This window comes from Eriocheir sinensis, unplaced genomic scaffold, assembly GCF_024679095.1.
Source record: "Eriocheir sinensis breed Jianghai 21 unplaced genomic scaffold, ASM2467909v1 Scaffold111, whole genome shotgun sequence".
Lineage (NCBI taxonomy): Eukaryota > Metazoa > Arthropoda > Malacostraca > Decapoda > Varunidae > Eriocheir > Eriocheir sinensis.
Window position 1 is genome coordinate 527,501 of NW_026110419.1, and position 16,194 is coordinate 543,694.

The window sequence follows — 16,194 nt, forward strand, 5'->3', positions numbered from 1 at the left end:
ACCCATGTCAAGTTTACCTGTGTCAAGTTTTTTGTGGCTGAGGTGACAGCTTGGTAACATTCCAGAATCACACCCAAGCTTACCCATGTCAAGTTTACCTGTGTCAAGCTTTTTGTGGCTGAGGTGACAGCTTGGTAACATTCCAGAATCACACCCAAGCTTACCCATGTCAAGTTTACCTGTTTCAAGCTTTTTGTGGCTGAGGTGACAGCTTGGTAACATTCCAGAATCACACCCAAGCTTACCCATGTCAAGTTAACCTGATTCAAGCTTTTTGTGGCTGAGGTGACAGCTTGGCATCATTTCAGGTTTAATCTTAGGGAGCACCACTCCAAACCAACATTCGTAGTAAATTAGCACGTGAGAGAATTTTAATGATAATGCATTTTCGTATACGTTTTACCTTGGGGAGGGGCCAGGGGGGCAAGCCTCATTAATTATAAAGTTGGGTGGCTTGGATTTTCTAAGTCCATTGTTATTGTTTCACGAGCGCCTCTATGCACAGACTGAGCCTCGTACCTGCCTTGCAGTGCACCAAACAAACTATATAGCTCCCAAGTCAGTACACGCACGGATCATTACAATTTTGGACATAAAACAGTCTCTATGATTTCTATGTTATTTTCTTGGCTATATTAAAGCACATAATGGCACAAGTATTTGTATTTTATAATTTTAAAAGATTATATTCAGGATGTATAGCTCTGTGGGTTGAATTGCGCAGGCAGCACCACGTAGGCATGTTTGCAGTCAATTTTCATCATGATGGATGGACCAGAGTCTCACTCTCTCACTCAAAATATCATTGTACTTCACCTCTCGGTAAGTGTTGACTGACTATTCAACCTCTTTATTGGTATGCATGTAGTTAGACAAAAGGACCGATTACTATCCAAAATTGAATGGAATAGTGACCCGGCGTGTGACATGTGTGCGTTTTGTGAATAGCGGTCGCATGAAGCTTGTCACGTGTCACAAACCAACTGGATATTGTTGGACGCGCGTACTCATAGTTTCAGTAAAGTGGAGGCCAGGGTGATGCGTAGCAATCGTTAGGTCACTAACGGCTCATATATGACAGCTGTCACAAATCTGTTGCATTTTGTACCCCAAACTACTCGCTAACAATGATCCACCATCAACTTACAAGAAGTGGATGGGTTAACTGTCAGTACTGTACCATATGTTTTATGAAACATGACATTTCCCAGAGTTGCTCAATTCCACGGATGGGGGCGGCGGCGGTGGGGGTTGGGGGGGTTCCATTACAGTGACCATCCAATTACGCGCCCGACACTCCTCAACAGACCCGCTGCGGCGGCTGGTATGTTATATTGGAATAAATTACAAGAGTATACGTTAGGGACTTTCCTTACTTTAGACTATGGAATTTTCCTATATTTGATTTTTTAGGGACATTTGGAAGGCAATTTTCAGTGATTTGTCCTTCCACCACCAAAACAACGGTTCCTACAAGGATTGATGAAGCTAACCGATGGGTTAGGAATAGTTTTAGTACCGTGCCAGTATTTCAATCCATTACCTACCTTACCAAACAACACTAGCTATTCATATATCTTTTCTACAAATGTTCAACAACCATGGAAACGCTTTCAAAATCCAATTCAAGGACTATTTATTATTGAAAATATGGGATAATATTGACAAAGTGCAGCCTCCTGTGGCGGCCGCGACGGTGGTGCAACCGGTGTTGCGAAATACCTCTTCGCAGAAAGAAGTCGCATATATATGTGGGTCGAGGGGGGCGAAGCTCCCCTCATCAGCAGGTCGTAAAGTTCGGTTGGAGTAGTTTAAATATATTTGACATGCGGCGTGGCCCGTCAGAAATTACGCAGCGCGGGTGGGGTGGGGGGGGCCACTTTGCCCACCATCCAATGACATGCCCGACATTCGTCAACAGACCGAATGCTAGGTCATATTGGAATAGACTACAAGAGTATGCGTTAGGAACTTTCCCTACTTTTGAGATTTTCTAGGAAATTTTGGAAGCCCATTTTCAGTGATTTGGGCTTCCCCAAAACCAGTTCCCCACAGGTCCCCAGGCTTGTCTTGGCGGGGTAGGGGGCTGGGGTGTTGGAGGTGGAGTGTACTTCTTAAGATTTACTGAGGTGACAGATAGGTAATATTCAGAATCACACCCAAGCTTACCCATGTCAAGTTTACCTGTTTCAAGCTTTTTGTGGCTGAGGTGACAGCTTGGTAATATTCCAGAATCACACCCAAGCTTACCCATGTCAAGTTTACCTGTTTCAAGCTTTTTGTGGCTGAGGTGACAGCTTGGTAATATTCCAGAATCACACCCAAGCTTACCCATGTCAAGTTTACCTGTTTCCGTTCACCGGTGATGAGGTTTCAGGCCCCGGTCCACCTCCGCAGCGCTCCACAGGGCCGCCAACATTACAACAGTAACATTAGCACCTAAAGTTGTCCTCAATCCTCACCAGGGTTGTTGATTTTTTTTAAATGAAAAAAATGGATTTTTTTTATTCAAATCAGATTTTTTTATCTAAGTTGATTTTATATATTTTTTTATAAATGAAAATAATTAAATGAATGTAAACCTCAATATTGTCTACATTAGTTTAAAACACATGTTGAAGTAACCTGGCTGGCTGTTTGAGCCAGGCCTAAGACTGACCAGCTGCAGCCAGCCAGCCAGCCAGCCTTGGCCAGCACCACACCACAACTCTGTCTAGTCTCCTAACAGTCTAACCAGATCATGTCATGTTTTGGACATGTCCTCACTGAAATTGCTCAAAGAAAAATGACTGCAGCTTCAAATCAAAGTATCAGAAAAGACTGTGGATGATCTATGTGTGTATGTGAAGTGATTCTTTGAAAAATAGGAGAATATGTTTCAATTATTTCCTTTACTGCAACCCTGATCGTCACGTTTGTAAAGTCATAGGATTTAGTGAATAAGTGAGTCTTCAGCGCTTTCTTGAAGATTGCCAGACTGCCACTGTTCTTAACCCGTAGAGCACCGTTGACGCGTCTCACGCGTTAAAAGCGATTTGCAATCATATACCGTTGACGCGTCAGACGCGTTTGCAAATTTCCATAATTAATTGCAATTGAAAGGACGCTCCCGTGTGCATCTATACGCTCATATGGGTCAGAGCGTCGACTTGTGAGTCAGCCTAGCCTCTCCCAGGCCAATATGCCCCCAGGGGTGACGTCGACCCACATGGAAAGTGAATTTGGGCGTGTGACACGAACAAAATCAAGTCCGAAACAAAGTGACAGACTGTGGTGAGAGAAGTCCTTCATCAGCACACTGTCAGTAGACTGTCAGCACACTGTCAGCACACTGTCAGCACATTGTCAGTAGACTGACACCACGTCATCAGCACACTGTCACCCCGTCATCAGAACACCATCAGCACACTGTCAGCACCTCTTCAACCCCGTAACAGTCTGCCTGGTAAGCCATTTTTCGTGTATTTCCGGATATTTTCCTCGGCCAGTTTTCCGCCATGGTGCGGTGCACACCTTTGGGCAGAGTTGCCTTTGTCTGGGGTGTGCGTGTCCTCAAAGTCGCCTTTCTCAACTCTTCTGCCCATGACCGGAAGATTACCAAAATGAGACGGCTTTTTCAACTTCCCAAAGTCAAAAACATGACATAGGGAGTTTGTTGATGAAGGTGGCGATAAAACAACAGTTCTTGCTAGTTTGTGTTTGTGGTTTATGAAGCCAGTGTGTTCATTTTGTAGTCTTTCTAAAGTGAGGAAAGCGATCGGCTTAAATAGCTTGTTGAGCCGTGCGTCCTTGTTTAATCCCTTGACTGTGGATTTCCCACAATAAGACATCACCAAGCTACAGGAATGTAACAAAAGGTGGCTGCTACAATTCACTGAAGGAAAATGTAAAGTCATCCACCTTCGGAGGGGATATCCAACACAAAATATTGACAAATGGCATCGTTTGAATTGTTTCTAACGATGGCGATGATGTTTTCATTCCGGGAAGTTCTTGCTTATCATACAGTGATGCTTTAACATGGTCTGGGGTGCAACAGTAACACAACAGTGACCTCGTGAGCTCTATGTCCACCCCCACCTGGCAGGGTTACCCACAGGAAGCTCAGGAAATGGTCATCGCCATAGGCCTATGGAGGTGCGGCCAGCAGAACAGTGGCCGCACCCAGCCCAAGAATTGGGGGAATTCTTTAAAATCTGACACACCAGAACAAGAAACGTAAGAATTTTGCAAGATTTTGGGTCAGTTCTTACTCGGTCTCGGGTAATTCTTGGTTCTAGTCTCAGTCCGCGTTGTAAACTCATAGAAATAGCATCCGTGCGCTTGTGTCATGTTTTCAGCACTACAGTGTCACTTTTTGTGCTTTAACCCGCTAGCAGCGACGGGTCAGATTTGTGGCTTTACCGTGTAGCAGCGACGGGCTAAATTTGTGGCTTTACCATGTAGCAGCGACGGGCCAAATTTGTGGCCAAATTTGTGGCTTTACCGTGTAGCAGCGACGGGCCAAATTTGTGGCTTTACCGTGTAGCAGCGACGGGCCAAATTTGTGGCTTTACCGTGTAGCAGCGACGGGCCAAATTTGTGGCTTTACCGTGTAGCAGCGACGGGCCAAATTTGTGGCTTTACCGTGTAGCAGCGACGGGCCAAATTTGTGGCTTTACCGTGTAGCAGCGACAGGCCAAATTTGTGGCTTTACCGTGTAGCAGCGACGGGCCAAATTTGTGGCTTTACCGTGTAGCAGCGACGGGCCAAATTTGTGGCTTTACCGTGTAGCAGCGACAGGCCAAATTTGTGGCTTTACCGTGTAGCAGCGACGGGCCAAATTTGTGGCTTTACCGTGTAGCAGCGACGGGCCAAATTTGTGGCTTTACCATGCAGCAGCGACGGGCCAAATTTGTGCCATGATATAAACCCCCCAAAATAGATGATACATAATCTGATCACAAATGCTTTGATATATATATTATGAAATGGTTTGTGTGAGTGATGATTTCTCCTCATTTTTCTTGCTTAGAGGGACCATTAAGAAACATGATCCCCGCTGCTTCTGGGTTAATAATGTCTATGTTCCAATATGCTGTATGTTGACATGTTCGTCCTCCCCCACAGAGTGTTAGGAGTGTTGTCCGTGGCCAGGTCCAGGCACGATGCTTCCACGTCTCCCCGCTGATCTCTACGGCCCAGAAGGTGGCCATGTCCCACCTGGACCCTGGCTCGGAGATGCCCTACCCCAAGCTGCAGGCCAACTTAGATATCGTCCAACAAAGGTGTGTGAAAGGCTTTGAAGCTGACCCAATGTGAAATGTTTGTTCATAAATATGTAATTTTTAAGAATACATCAAATCCTCCTCTCTTCCTCTTACTAATAGTCTTCTACCTCTTAAATATCGAGGGGCTTCATGGTGCAGTGGTTAGCACACTCGCCTCACAACCGAGAGAGCCTGGGTTCGATTCCCGGGCGCAGTGGAAAAATTTGAGCGGGTTTTCCGATACCCTACGTAGCCCCTGTCCACCCAGCAGTGTACCAGGTATTAATCGGGGGTTGTGTCCCGTCTCCTGGGGTCTGTTCCCTTCTCCTATAATTCCTTCTCCTTCTGTCTCTCCGGCATATGACCACAGATGTTGCGCCTCACTATTTTTTTTCTCTCTCGCTCAGTTTCTCTCTCTCTCTCTCTCTCTCTCTCTCTCTCTCTCTCTCTCTCTCTGAAATAAATTTTGATGTGATTTTGATTTTTTATGGAGTGATATGTCCTTACTTTTTTCTTTCTGCTACAAGTATCTGAGGGTGTTTGCCTGCTGGATAAGTGCAAGCAAAAGTGAGATAGCTCTAAAGTGAGACAGTTCTAATGCGAGATAGTGGGTGGGTTAGAGAGAGGAATGGTGTAGCTTTAATTTGATGCATGGTAGGCAGGATTAGAGCTAGCTTTAATGTGAGAAAATGAGTGAGAAGGAGAGAGTAACAATGAAATAATACAGTATTGGTGATGGATATGTGGCCAGAAAAAGTGAGATAGCTCTAAAGTGAGACAGTTCTCATGCGAGATAGTGGGTGGGTTAGAGAGAGGAATGGTGTAGCTTTAATTTGATGCATGGTAGGCTGGGTTAGAGCTAGCTTTAATGTGAGAAAGTGAGCGAGAAAGAGGGAGAAAAAAATTGAACAGAACAATCATTGACAGAAACTTGACAGCAGCCTTGCTAGGTTGTTGCTTAATTTCCTGGTGTTTTACTTGACCTACAAACACAAAACTCACACAGCAAACACCAACCATTCACCCACACACACACCAAAACGCAGCCTTGTAGCCCCGTCCAAACACCCACAAACACCACAAACGTAACAACATTTTAAATCCTCCTCCTCTCTCTCTCTCAGGTTCAGAGTGAGGGCAGTTCTTACCTCAATGACCTCTCTCAGGTGTCTGCTACGGTGGTGAACCTCCTGCTCCAAGTAAGTAGTAGTAGTAGTAGTAGTAGTAGTAGTACAGGTGTAGTTGTTGTTGTTGTTGTTGAGTAGTACTGTATTGTTGTTCAAGTAGCGCGTGGGAAGCTCAGCTGTGTGGCCGCGTGAGTCCAGTTGCGTGAGACATCTGGTGGACACTCCAGAAAATATCGCGTAAAAGTGAAAAAAACATGTAAAGTAAACATTTTCTTGGTTATTTCAGAAACGCGTTAATCGACTTACCTGTCTCCAGTGTACCTGTTTTCTGTTATGCAATGCCTCCCTTCTAACCATCTCTCTGGGGGACATTTTCAAAGCACAAAGAACTGACTGTACTCATGGAAACACTGAGATCAATATTATCAGCTGTTTCTAAAGGTCATAGAGGGGGTCAGTCGGGTTCCAGTGAGTGTTTCTTCAGGTTCATGGTACAGAGGAAGGGTCACACTACCACCAGGGTCACAAAACTACCCCTGGAGAGGCCTACAGCTCTTACGAAAGCCTTGTCAAATGTGTGTTTCCTTAGGTTCACGGTACAGAGGAAGGGTCACACTACCACCAGGGTCACAAAACTACCCCTGGAAAGGCCTACAGCTCTTACGAAAGCCTTGTCAAATGTGTGTTTCCTCAGGTTCATGGTACAGAGGAAGGGTCACACTACCACCAGGGTCATAAAACTACCCCTGGAAAGGCCTACAGCTCCTAGGAAAGCCTTGTCAAATGTGTGTTTCCTCAGGTTCATGGTACAGAGGAAGGGTCACACTACCACCAGGGTCATAAAACTACCCCTGGAAAGGCCTACAGCTCCTAGGAAAGCCTTGTCAAATGTGTGTTTCTTTAGGTTCATGGTACAGAGGAAGGGTCACACTACCACCAGGGTCATAAAACTACCCCTGGAAAGGCCTACAGCTCCTAGGAAAGCCTTGTCAAATGTGTGTTTCCTTAGGTTCACGGTACAGAGGAAGGGTCACACTACCACCAGGGTCACAAAACTACCCCTGGAAAGGCCTACAACTCCTAGGAAAGCCTTGTCAAATGTGTGTTTCCTTAGGTTCACGGTACAGAGGAAGGGTCACACTACCACCAGGGTCACAAAACTACCCCTGGAAAGGCCTACAGCTCCTAGGAAAGCCTTGTCAAATGTGTGTTTCCTTAGCTTCATGGCACAGAGGAAGGGTCACACTACCACCAGGGTCATAAAACTACCCCTGGAAAGGCCTACAGCTCCTAGGAAAGCCTTGTCAAATGTGTGTTTCCTTAGCTTCATGGCACAGAGGAAGGGTCACACTACCACCAGGGTCATAAAACTACCCCTGGAAAGGCCTACAGCTCCTAGGAAAGCCTTGTCAAATGTGTTTCCTTAGCTTCATGGCACAGAGGAAGGGTCACACTACCACCAGGGTCATAAAACTACCCCTGGAAAGGCCTACAGCTCCTAGGAAAGCCTTGTCAAATGTGTGTTTCCTCAGGTTCATGGCACAGAGGAAGGGTCACACTACCACCACAAGAAGTAGTAGTAGTAGTAGTAGTAGTAGTAGTAATAGTTGTAGTTTATATAAAAAGAAATATATGTTCAAATTCTTCTTCCCCTCTCTCTCTCTCTCTCTCTCTCTCTCTCTCTCTCTCTCTCTCTCTCTCTCTCCCCAGACCCAGGAGCAGAGTGAGTCGGAGCTCCAGGACGCACATGACCAGATCTCAGACGCACACAGGCAGATCAGCGCGTACATGGCACAGCTGGAGGACGCACACAGGGAGCTGGAGGTGTACAAGGACCAGCTGCAGGTGTGTGTGTGTGTGTGTGTGTGTGTTTTTTTCCATGTGCGTTTTTCGGTTCATGTGCGTTTTTTCATGTGCATATTTTTTCATATATGTTTTTCATGTGCGTTTATCTTCATGTGCATTTTTCTAGTCATGTACGTTATTCCTCATGTGCGTATTTTTCCATGTACGTTTTTTTTCATGTACGTGTTTTTCCATGTGCGTTTTTTTTCCATGTGCGTTTTTTCTCATGTACGTTTTTTTAAGTGCGTTTTTTTCCATGTGCGTTTTTTCATGTGCGTTTTTTCTCATGTACGTTTTTTTAAGTGCGTTTTTTTCCATGTGCGTTTTTTCATGTGCGTTTTTTCTCATGTACGTTTTTTTCTCTCCAGCGAGCGTCTTCCCAGATCGAGGAGATGAGGGAGAGAGGGAGGGAGGAGGAGGAGGAGGAGGAGGAGGAGGAGGAGAGGCGGAGGAAGGAGGCAACACTGAAGGAGGTAAGTTTCTCTCTCGCTCAATTTTTTTCTCTCGCTCTAATTTTTTTCTCGCTCTAATTTTTTTCTCACTGTTTTTTCCCCTCTCTATTTTTTCTCTCGCTCTATTTCTTTCTCTCCTCGCTTTTTTTCTCTTTCGCTCTATTTTTTCTTTTTCTCACTCTCTCGCTCTATTTTTTTATCTTTTTCTCTCTAATTTTTCTCTCTCTCATGCTCTCTCGCTCTGTTTTTTCTCTGTCTCGCTCTATTTCTCTCCTCGCTCTATTTTTAATCTCTCGTCTCGCTCTATTTTTTCTCTTGCTCTCGCTCTGTTTTTTTCTCTCACTCTCTCACTCTATTTTCTTTCTCTCTTGCTCTATTTTTTTCTCTCGCTCTATTTTTATTCTCGCTCTATTTTTTTCTCACTATTTTTTTTCTCTCTCTCTCTCTCTCTCTCTCTCTCTCTCTCTCTCTCTCTCTCTCTCTCTCTCTCTCTCTCTCTCTCTCTCTCTCTCTCTCTCTAATCTCATGTGTAGAAAGACATTAGCAGATAAATTCTTAACGGGTCAAACGTAACATTTTCCATCCTCCTTCACTCGACTTCACCCAACCAACCCACACATGCTGTTTTTCTTTCTCAATTTTCTGGTGTTTTACTGTACCCACAAACACGAAACTCACACACAGCAAACACCAACCATTCACCTACACACACACCAAAACGCAGCCTTCTAGCCCCGTCCAAACACCCACAAACAGGCAAAAGGTAACAACATTTTTAACCCTCCTCCCCTCAACTTTTGCCAGCCAACCCACACATTCCATTTTTCCCACTCAATTTCCTGGTGTTTAGCTTTACCCACAAACACGAAACTCAAACACAGCAAACACCAACCATTCACCTACACACACACCAAAACGCAGCCTTCTAGCCCTGTCCAAACACCCACAAACACCACAAACATCACAACATTTTAAATTCTCCTCCTCTCTTTCTCAGGTGCAGAGTGAGGGCAGTTCCTACCTCACTTATCTCTCTCTCTTTCTCTCTATTTCAGGAGCAACTAGAAGGCAAAATTAGAGCAAGAATCGAGGAAGAGAGATAGAGAGAATCAAAGCAAGCTACGTCGAGCGAGAGAGGAGTGCTGTGGAGCAGGTGGAGCGAGCCGTTAGAGAGAGGTGAGGCAGGATTGGTTGTTGTTATGTTTGAGCCGTTTTATGGGTGTTTAGAAGGGGCTAGAAGGCTGCGTTTTGGTGTGTGTGTAGGTGAATGGTTGTTGTTTGGTGTGTGTGTAGGTGAATGGTTGGTGTTTGGTGTGTGTGAGTTATGTGTTTTTGGGTAAAGTAAAACACCAGGAAATTGAGTAAGAAACAGATGTGTGGGTTGGCTGGGTGAAGTTGAGAGAAGGAGGGTGAGAAATGTCATTACGTTTTGCCTGTTTGTGAGTGTTTGGAAGGAGATAGAAGGCTGCGTGTTGGTGTGTGTGTAGGTGAATGGTTGGTGTTTGCTCTGTGTGAGTTATGTGTTTGTAGGTAAAGTAAAACACCAGGAAATTGAGTAAGAAAAACAGCCTTGGTGGAGATCTTGGTGGAGCGTGGTCGCTCCTCCACCCCTTCCTCACCGCTGCCAGCCGCTGCCGGGCACTGCCGGCGGTCTCTCTGGCCGCTCCAAGGACGCGGGGACAGCCAGCCAAGGACGAGGGCGAGCCAGCCGAGGACGAAGGAGTGCCACGGGCACAATCTTCACACTTTTGTTATGGTATCCACATGCATGTAGCTGACACTCCACTAATTATATTAATACAACACTTGTTGAGGACATTTCAGGTGATTGTTTTCTCCGTGCTTTGTGTGTCTCCGTGTGGAGCCGTATCTAGTCTCCCTTAGGCTGTTGAGTTTTATTGAGGTGTGGAGGGATGTTTAATACTTTTCCTGATTTGTGAACATTGTTTGCATTTTATATATAATCATTCATTTTCTTTTCTCCTTTCTTTTGTGTGTTTTATTGCACAGTTTTTATCATGCTCAGTATTCACTCATTGTTCTTTTCCCTCTTTTTAATGCGTTCTGGAAGCATCTGAGGCGAGTGAGCACACACTTATACTTTTTATTTTCCCATATTTTCCCTCATGAAGCCATGTTTTCCTAATGCCTTTTTTTAAATGGCAGGTCAGCCTGATAAAGAGGTAGAAATTTTGGCCAAGGAGGTCCAGAAGTTGATGCAGGATTCTGAAGCGCCCGCCGAGGATGACAATTCCCGTGTTCTAAGGAGCGGGTCAACTCATGACAGAGCTCCTCCTCCTCCTCCTCCTCCTCCTCCTTCTCTCCCGCATGATAACAAAGGTAATATCTTGACTAACCAAGCATCCACAATGGCTACTAACAATATTAAACTTCTGCCGACTACGCCATCACTCAGAGCTTTCCCAGCCAATGAACCGGATTACAGTGCGAGAGACTTATCCTGCAATGCCAGGATTTGGACAGTATAGGGATGAAAGAGTGAAGATGCTGGTTAACTCTTGCGTAAGGGGTTTGGACAGTATAGGGATGAAAGAGTGAAGATGCTGGTTAACTCTTGCGTAAGGGGTTTGGACAGTATAGGGATGAAAGAGTGAAGATGCTGGTTAACTCTTGCGTAAGGGGTTTGGACAGTATAGGGATGAAAGAGTGAAGATGCTGGTTAACTCTTGCATAAGGGATTTGGACAGTATAGGGATGAAAGAGTGAAGATGCTGGTTAACTCTTGCATAAGGGGTTTGGACAGTATAGGGATGAAAGAGTGAAGATGCTGGTTAACTCTTGCGTAAGGGATTTGGATAGTATAGGGATGAAAGAGTGAAGATGCTGGTTAACTCTTGCATAAGGGGTTTAGACAGTATAGGGATGAAAGAGTGAAGATGCTGGTTAACTCTTGCATAAGGGGTTTGGACAGTATAGAGATGAAAGAGTGAAGATGCTGGTTAACTCTTGCATAAGGGGTTTGGGCAGTATAGGGATGAAAGAGTGAAGATGCTGGTTAACTCTTGCATAAGGGGTTTGGACAGTATAGGGATGAAAGAGTGAAGATGCTGGTTAACTCTTGCGTAAGGGAGTTGGACAGTATAGGGATGAAAGAGTGAAGATGCTGGTTAACTCTTGCGTAAGGGAGTTGGACAGTAAAGGGATGAAAGAGTGAAGATGCTGGTTAACTCTTGCGTAAGGGAGTTGGACAGTATAGGGATGAAAGAGTGAAGATGCTGTTTAACTCTTGCGTAAGGGATTTGGACAGTACAGGGATGAAAGAGTGAAGATGCTGGTTAACTCTTGCGTAAGGGAGTTGGACAGTAAAGGGATGAAAGAGTGAAGATGCTGGTTAACTCTTGCGTAAGGGGTTTGGACAGTATAGGGATGAAAGAGTGAAGATGCTGGTTAACTCTTGCGTAAGGGGTTTGGACAGTATAGGGATGAAAGAGTGAAGATGCTGGTTAACTCTTGCATAAGGGGTTTGGACAGTATAGGGATGAAAGAGTGAAGATGCTGGTTAACTCTTGCGTAAGGGATTTGGACAGTATAGGGATGAAAGAGTGAAGATGCTGGTTAACTCTTGCGTAAGGGGTTTGGACAGTATAGGGATGAAAGAGTGAAGATGCTGGTTAACTCTTGCGTAAGGGGTTTGGACAGTATAGGGATGAAAGAGTGAAGATGGTGGTTAACTCTTGCGTAAGGGGTTTGGACAGTATAGGGATGAAAGAGTGAAGATGCTGGTTAACTCTTGCGTAAGGGGTTTGGACAGTATAGGGATGAAAGAGTGAAGATGCTGGTTAACTCTTGCATAAGGGATTTGGACAGTAAAGGGATGAAAGAGTGAAGATGCTGGTTAACTCTTGCATAAGGGATTTGGACAGTATAGGGATGAAAGAGTGAAGATGCTGGTTAACTCTTGCATAAGGGATTGGGACAGTACAGGGATGAAAGAGTGAAGATGTTGGTTAACTCTTGCGTAAGGGATTTGGACAGTAAAGGGATGAAAGAGTGAAGATGCTGGTTAACTCTTGCGTAAGGGATTTGGACAGTAAAGGGATGAAAGAGTGAAGATGCTGGTTAACTCTTGCATAAGGGATCTGGACAGTATAGGGATGAAAGAGTGAAGATGCTGGTTAACTCTTCCATAAGGGGTTTGGACAGTAAAGGGATGAAAGAGTGAAGATGCTGGTTAACTCTTGCATAAGGGATTTGGACAGTATAGGGATGAAAGAGTGAAGATGCTGGTTAACTCTTGCATAAGGGGTTTGGACAGTAAAGGGATGAAAGAGTGAAGATGCTGGTTAACTCTTGCGTAAGGGAGTTGGACAGTATAGGGATGAAAGAGTTAACCAGCATCTTCACTCTGTTTTACTCCAATCCATGTGTGTGTGTGTTACTCCCCTGTGCACTGAGGCAATGATCCACAGCCTAAACCAGTTAGGAAATGTGTTAAGGATGAAATAGGATGCTTGGAAACGGTAGTTTGAATTTTACGCTGAAAGATCCATCCTGCCGGGGGGGACTTGGAATGGACGGGGCAGCTCGGGGCAGACTGTCAGGGGTGGAGGAAAGAATAGGAAGGGAAAGGAAGGAAGGGAAGGGAAAGGAGAGGATGGGAAAGGAAGGGATAAGAAGGGAAGGGAAGGGAAAGAAAGGAAATGGAAAGGAAGGGAAGGGAAGGGAGGGGAAGGGAAGGGAGGGGAAGGGAAAGGAAGGGAAGGGAAAGGAAGGAACGAAAGGGAATGGAAAGAAAAGGAAGGGAAATAACAACAACAACAACAACAACAGGATGCTAATGAGTCTGTTTGTCCACAGCTCCGGAAAACTTCGAAAGGAAGAACCAAAGGAAGGAAGGAAGACCATCTCAGAAGACCCCAGAGTCAGCCCCTACAGTCCATCATAGTCCAAGAAATAGCTGAAGGAAGTCCCAAGTCCAAGCGACCTTCCTTTCTTTCTGATTCAAGTCGTCTGTACCTTCAGCGAGGGGGCAAGGCGACCATGGACCTCTCCCTTCCCTTCCTTTTCTTTCCCTTCCCTTCCTTCCTTCCTTCCTTCCTTTCCTTTCCCTTCCCTTTCCTTCCTCTCCCTCCCTTCCTTCCCTTCCCTTCCCTTCCTGTCCCTTCCCTTCCCTTCCTGTCCCTTCCCCTCCCTGTCATCAGCCACACAGTGTCTGCCATCCATGTCTTGCAGCAGGCCAGCCATTCTGACTTGCTCTTCCTTCCAAGCAAGCAGTCACTCTCTCCTCAGCACATGACCCAGAAGCTTCACTTGTCCTATGCTTTTCATCAAGTGCCTGGCTGTCTGCTGCTGCTCTTTGTCATAGAGTTAAGTTGTCATTATCTTAGTTAGTTAGTTAGTTAGAGGTCCAGATAATTGTTGTATGGGCAAGACTCCTGTCCCTCCCTCCCTTCCTCTCCACCTGTCCCCCAAGTTCCCAGTCTGTGGAGGTCCAGATAATTGTTGTATGGGCAAGACTCCTGTCCCTCCCTCTCCTTCCCTCCCTTCCTCTCCACCTGTCCCCCAAGTTCCCAGTCTGTGGAGGTCCAGATAATTGTTGTATGGGCAAGACTCCTGTCCCTCCCTCTCCTTCCCTCCCTTCCTCTCCCTCAAGTTCCCAGTCTGTGGAGGTCCAGATAATTGTTGTATGGGCAAGACTCCTGTCCCTCCCTCTCCTTCCTCTCCCTCTCCCCCAAGTTCCCAGTCTGTGGAGGTCCAGATAATTGTTGTATGGGCAAGACTCCTGTCCCTCCCTCTCCTTCCCTCCCTTCCTCTCCCTCTCCCCCAAGTTCCCAGTCTGCAGAGGTCCAGATAAATGTTGTAAGGGCAAGACTCCTGTCCCTCCCTCTCCCTTCCTTTCCAGTCTTTCTCTCTTGTTCCATTATTTATTTTCTCTCCCTCCCTCTTTCTTTGCTCTCTCCCTTCTTTCATCTCCTCTCCCTTCAGCCGCATTATCGTCTTCCTTCTAATCCATAGCATTTTCTCTCTCCCTTTTACATCTGCTTTATTTCCTTCTCTCTCTCTCTCTCTCTCTCTCTCTCTCTCTCTCTCTCTCTCTCTCTCTCTCTCTCTCTCTCTCTTCAAACCCATTGGAATAACAATAATAATAACACACACTACAAGTCCATCTTTATTTATCAACAGCACACACACACACACACACAGGGGAGGTCATGTGGCTATCTATGGTGTGGGTTGGGTTGCTGTCTAAGAGGGCATGTGTCTGTAGGGTGACATCCTGTTGACCTTGTGACCTGAGAGGGGGGGGTCCTTTATGTGGCTGGGGGTATGTGTCTGTGGGGATTGTCAACATACTGTGGTGGGACATCCTGTGGGGTCCTGTGGGCTGTGGTGAGGTGAGGTGATATATATATATATATATATATATATATATATATATATATATATATATATATATATATATATATATATATATATATATATATATATATATATATATATATATATATATATATATATATATATATATATATATATTCCTTCTTGAACATCTCCAGGACTTGTTCAGTCTCCCAGGTGATCTCTTCTCCTGACACTGCCACATCAAGAGGAGGAGGAGGAGGAAAGAGAGAGAGGAGGTACTCTCTGTGTGTATATATGTATGTCTGTGTATAAGGTTCCATAGGCGAGATCTTCCCCCGGCCTTCTATGGGGCTCAAATTATGCCCCCACAGAAGGGTTCGGGGAGGAGCCAGTCTGTGGAACCTGATTGAACGTTGTCAAAATATATATTAATAAAGTTTTTGAAATTATGAAGAAATTGTGTTTTACTGTGTGTGTTTGTGTGTGTGTGTGTGTGTGTGTGAGAGAGAGAGAGAGAGAGAGAGAGAGAGAGAGAGAGAGAGAGAGAGAGAGAGATCACTTCTTCTCCTTCTTCTGTTCCTCTTGTTATCTCTTCCTCCTCTTCTTCTTCCTCCGAATCTGTGAATACAAATTTTTATTAATGGAATGAAATGGAAGAGAGAGATTTAAGGAAGGAGAGGAAAGGAAGGAAGGAAATGGGTATAAATTTGATGAACGGAGGAGGAAGAGTAAGTAGGGGAGAGAGAGAGAGAGAGAGAGAAACATACATTTAGAGAGAGTAGAACTGACAGCCTTACACACACACACACACACACACACATGCTCAAATAGACAGGTAAAGCACAAGACATTATTAATTAAGTAAGTTACCTAAGGAAAGAGTTATATTGTTATAGTATGAGACAGATATTATTATAACATGAGAGTCAGTCACAAATCTCTCTCTCTCTCTCTCTCTCTCTCTCTCTCTCTCTCTCTCTCTCTCTCTCTCTCTCTCTCTCTCTCATATAGATAGATAGATATAATGTACTACAGCACAAAGCCCAACACTATATACTCAACCCCTTGACTGCAGATTTCCTACAAGACAACATTTCCAAGCTACAGCAATGGATCAAAAAGTGTCTGCTACAATTCAATGAAGGAAAATCTAATGTCTTGCACCTTGGGAGGGGATACCCAGCACACCAATACCAC

General features: G+C 45.0%; 1 protein-coding gene and 2 long non-coding RNA genes across 3 annotated transcripts in view; 2 read left to right on the plus strand and 1 right to left on the minus strand.

Annotated features, from left to right (window-relative positions):
- The window catches only part of LOC126989244 (uncharacterized), a 1,335-nt gene extending 161 nt beyond the window's left edge, over window positions 1-1,174 (plus strand). The window contains exons 2-3 of the long non-coding RNA XR_007743058.1: window positions 43-204; window positions 286-1,174. This is a non-coding gene — a long non-coding RNA (uncharacterized LOC126989244). The remainder of the gene's footprint in view (window positions 1-42; window positions 205-285) is intronic.
- Window positions 1-3,746, minus strand: part of LOC126989243 (uncharacterized) — a 3,849-nt gene extending 103 nt beyond the window's left edge. Inside the window, exons 1-3 of the long non-coding RNA XR_007743057.1 lie at window positions 2,185-3,746; window positions 99-260; window positions 1-17 (exon numbers count right to left, since the gene is read on the minus strand). The exon at window positions 1-17 is cut by the window's left edge and continues 103 nt beyond it. This is a non-coding gene — a long non-coding RNA (uncharacterized LOC126989243). The remainder of the gene's footprint in view (window positions 18-98; window positions 261-2,184) is intronic.
- LOC126989252 (syntaxin-binding protein 5-like) overlaps window positions 1-14,758 on the plus strand; it is a 71,666-nt gene extending 56,908 nt beyond the window's left edge. The window contains exons 10-17 of the mRNA XM_050847900.1: window positions 5,110-5,267; window positions 6,374-6,448; window positions 8,087-8,221; window positions 8,590-8,694; window positions 9,729-9,849; window positions 10,840-11,013; window positions 13,492-14,217; window positions 14,304-14,758. Coding sequence (XP_050703857.1) covers window positions 5,110-5,117 — 8 coding nt within the window. The 3' untranslated portion in view covers window positions 5,118-5,267; window positions 6,374-6,448; window positions 8,087-8,221; ... (3 more) ...; window positions 13,492-14,217; window positions 14,304-14,758. The remainder of the gene's footprint in view (window positions 1-5,109; window positions 5,268-6,373; window positions 6,449-8,086; window positions 8,222-8,589; window positions 8,695-9,728; window positions 9,850-10,839; window positions 11,014-13,491; window positions 14,218-14,303) is intronic.
- The last annotated feature ends 1,436 nt before the right edge of the window (window positions 14,759-16,194 follow it).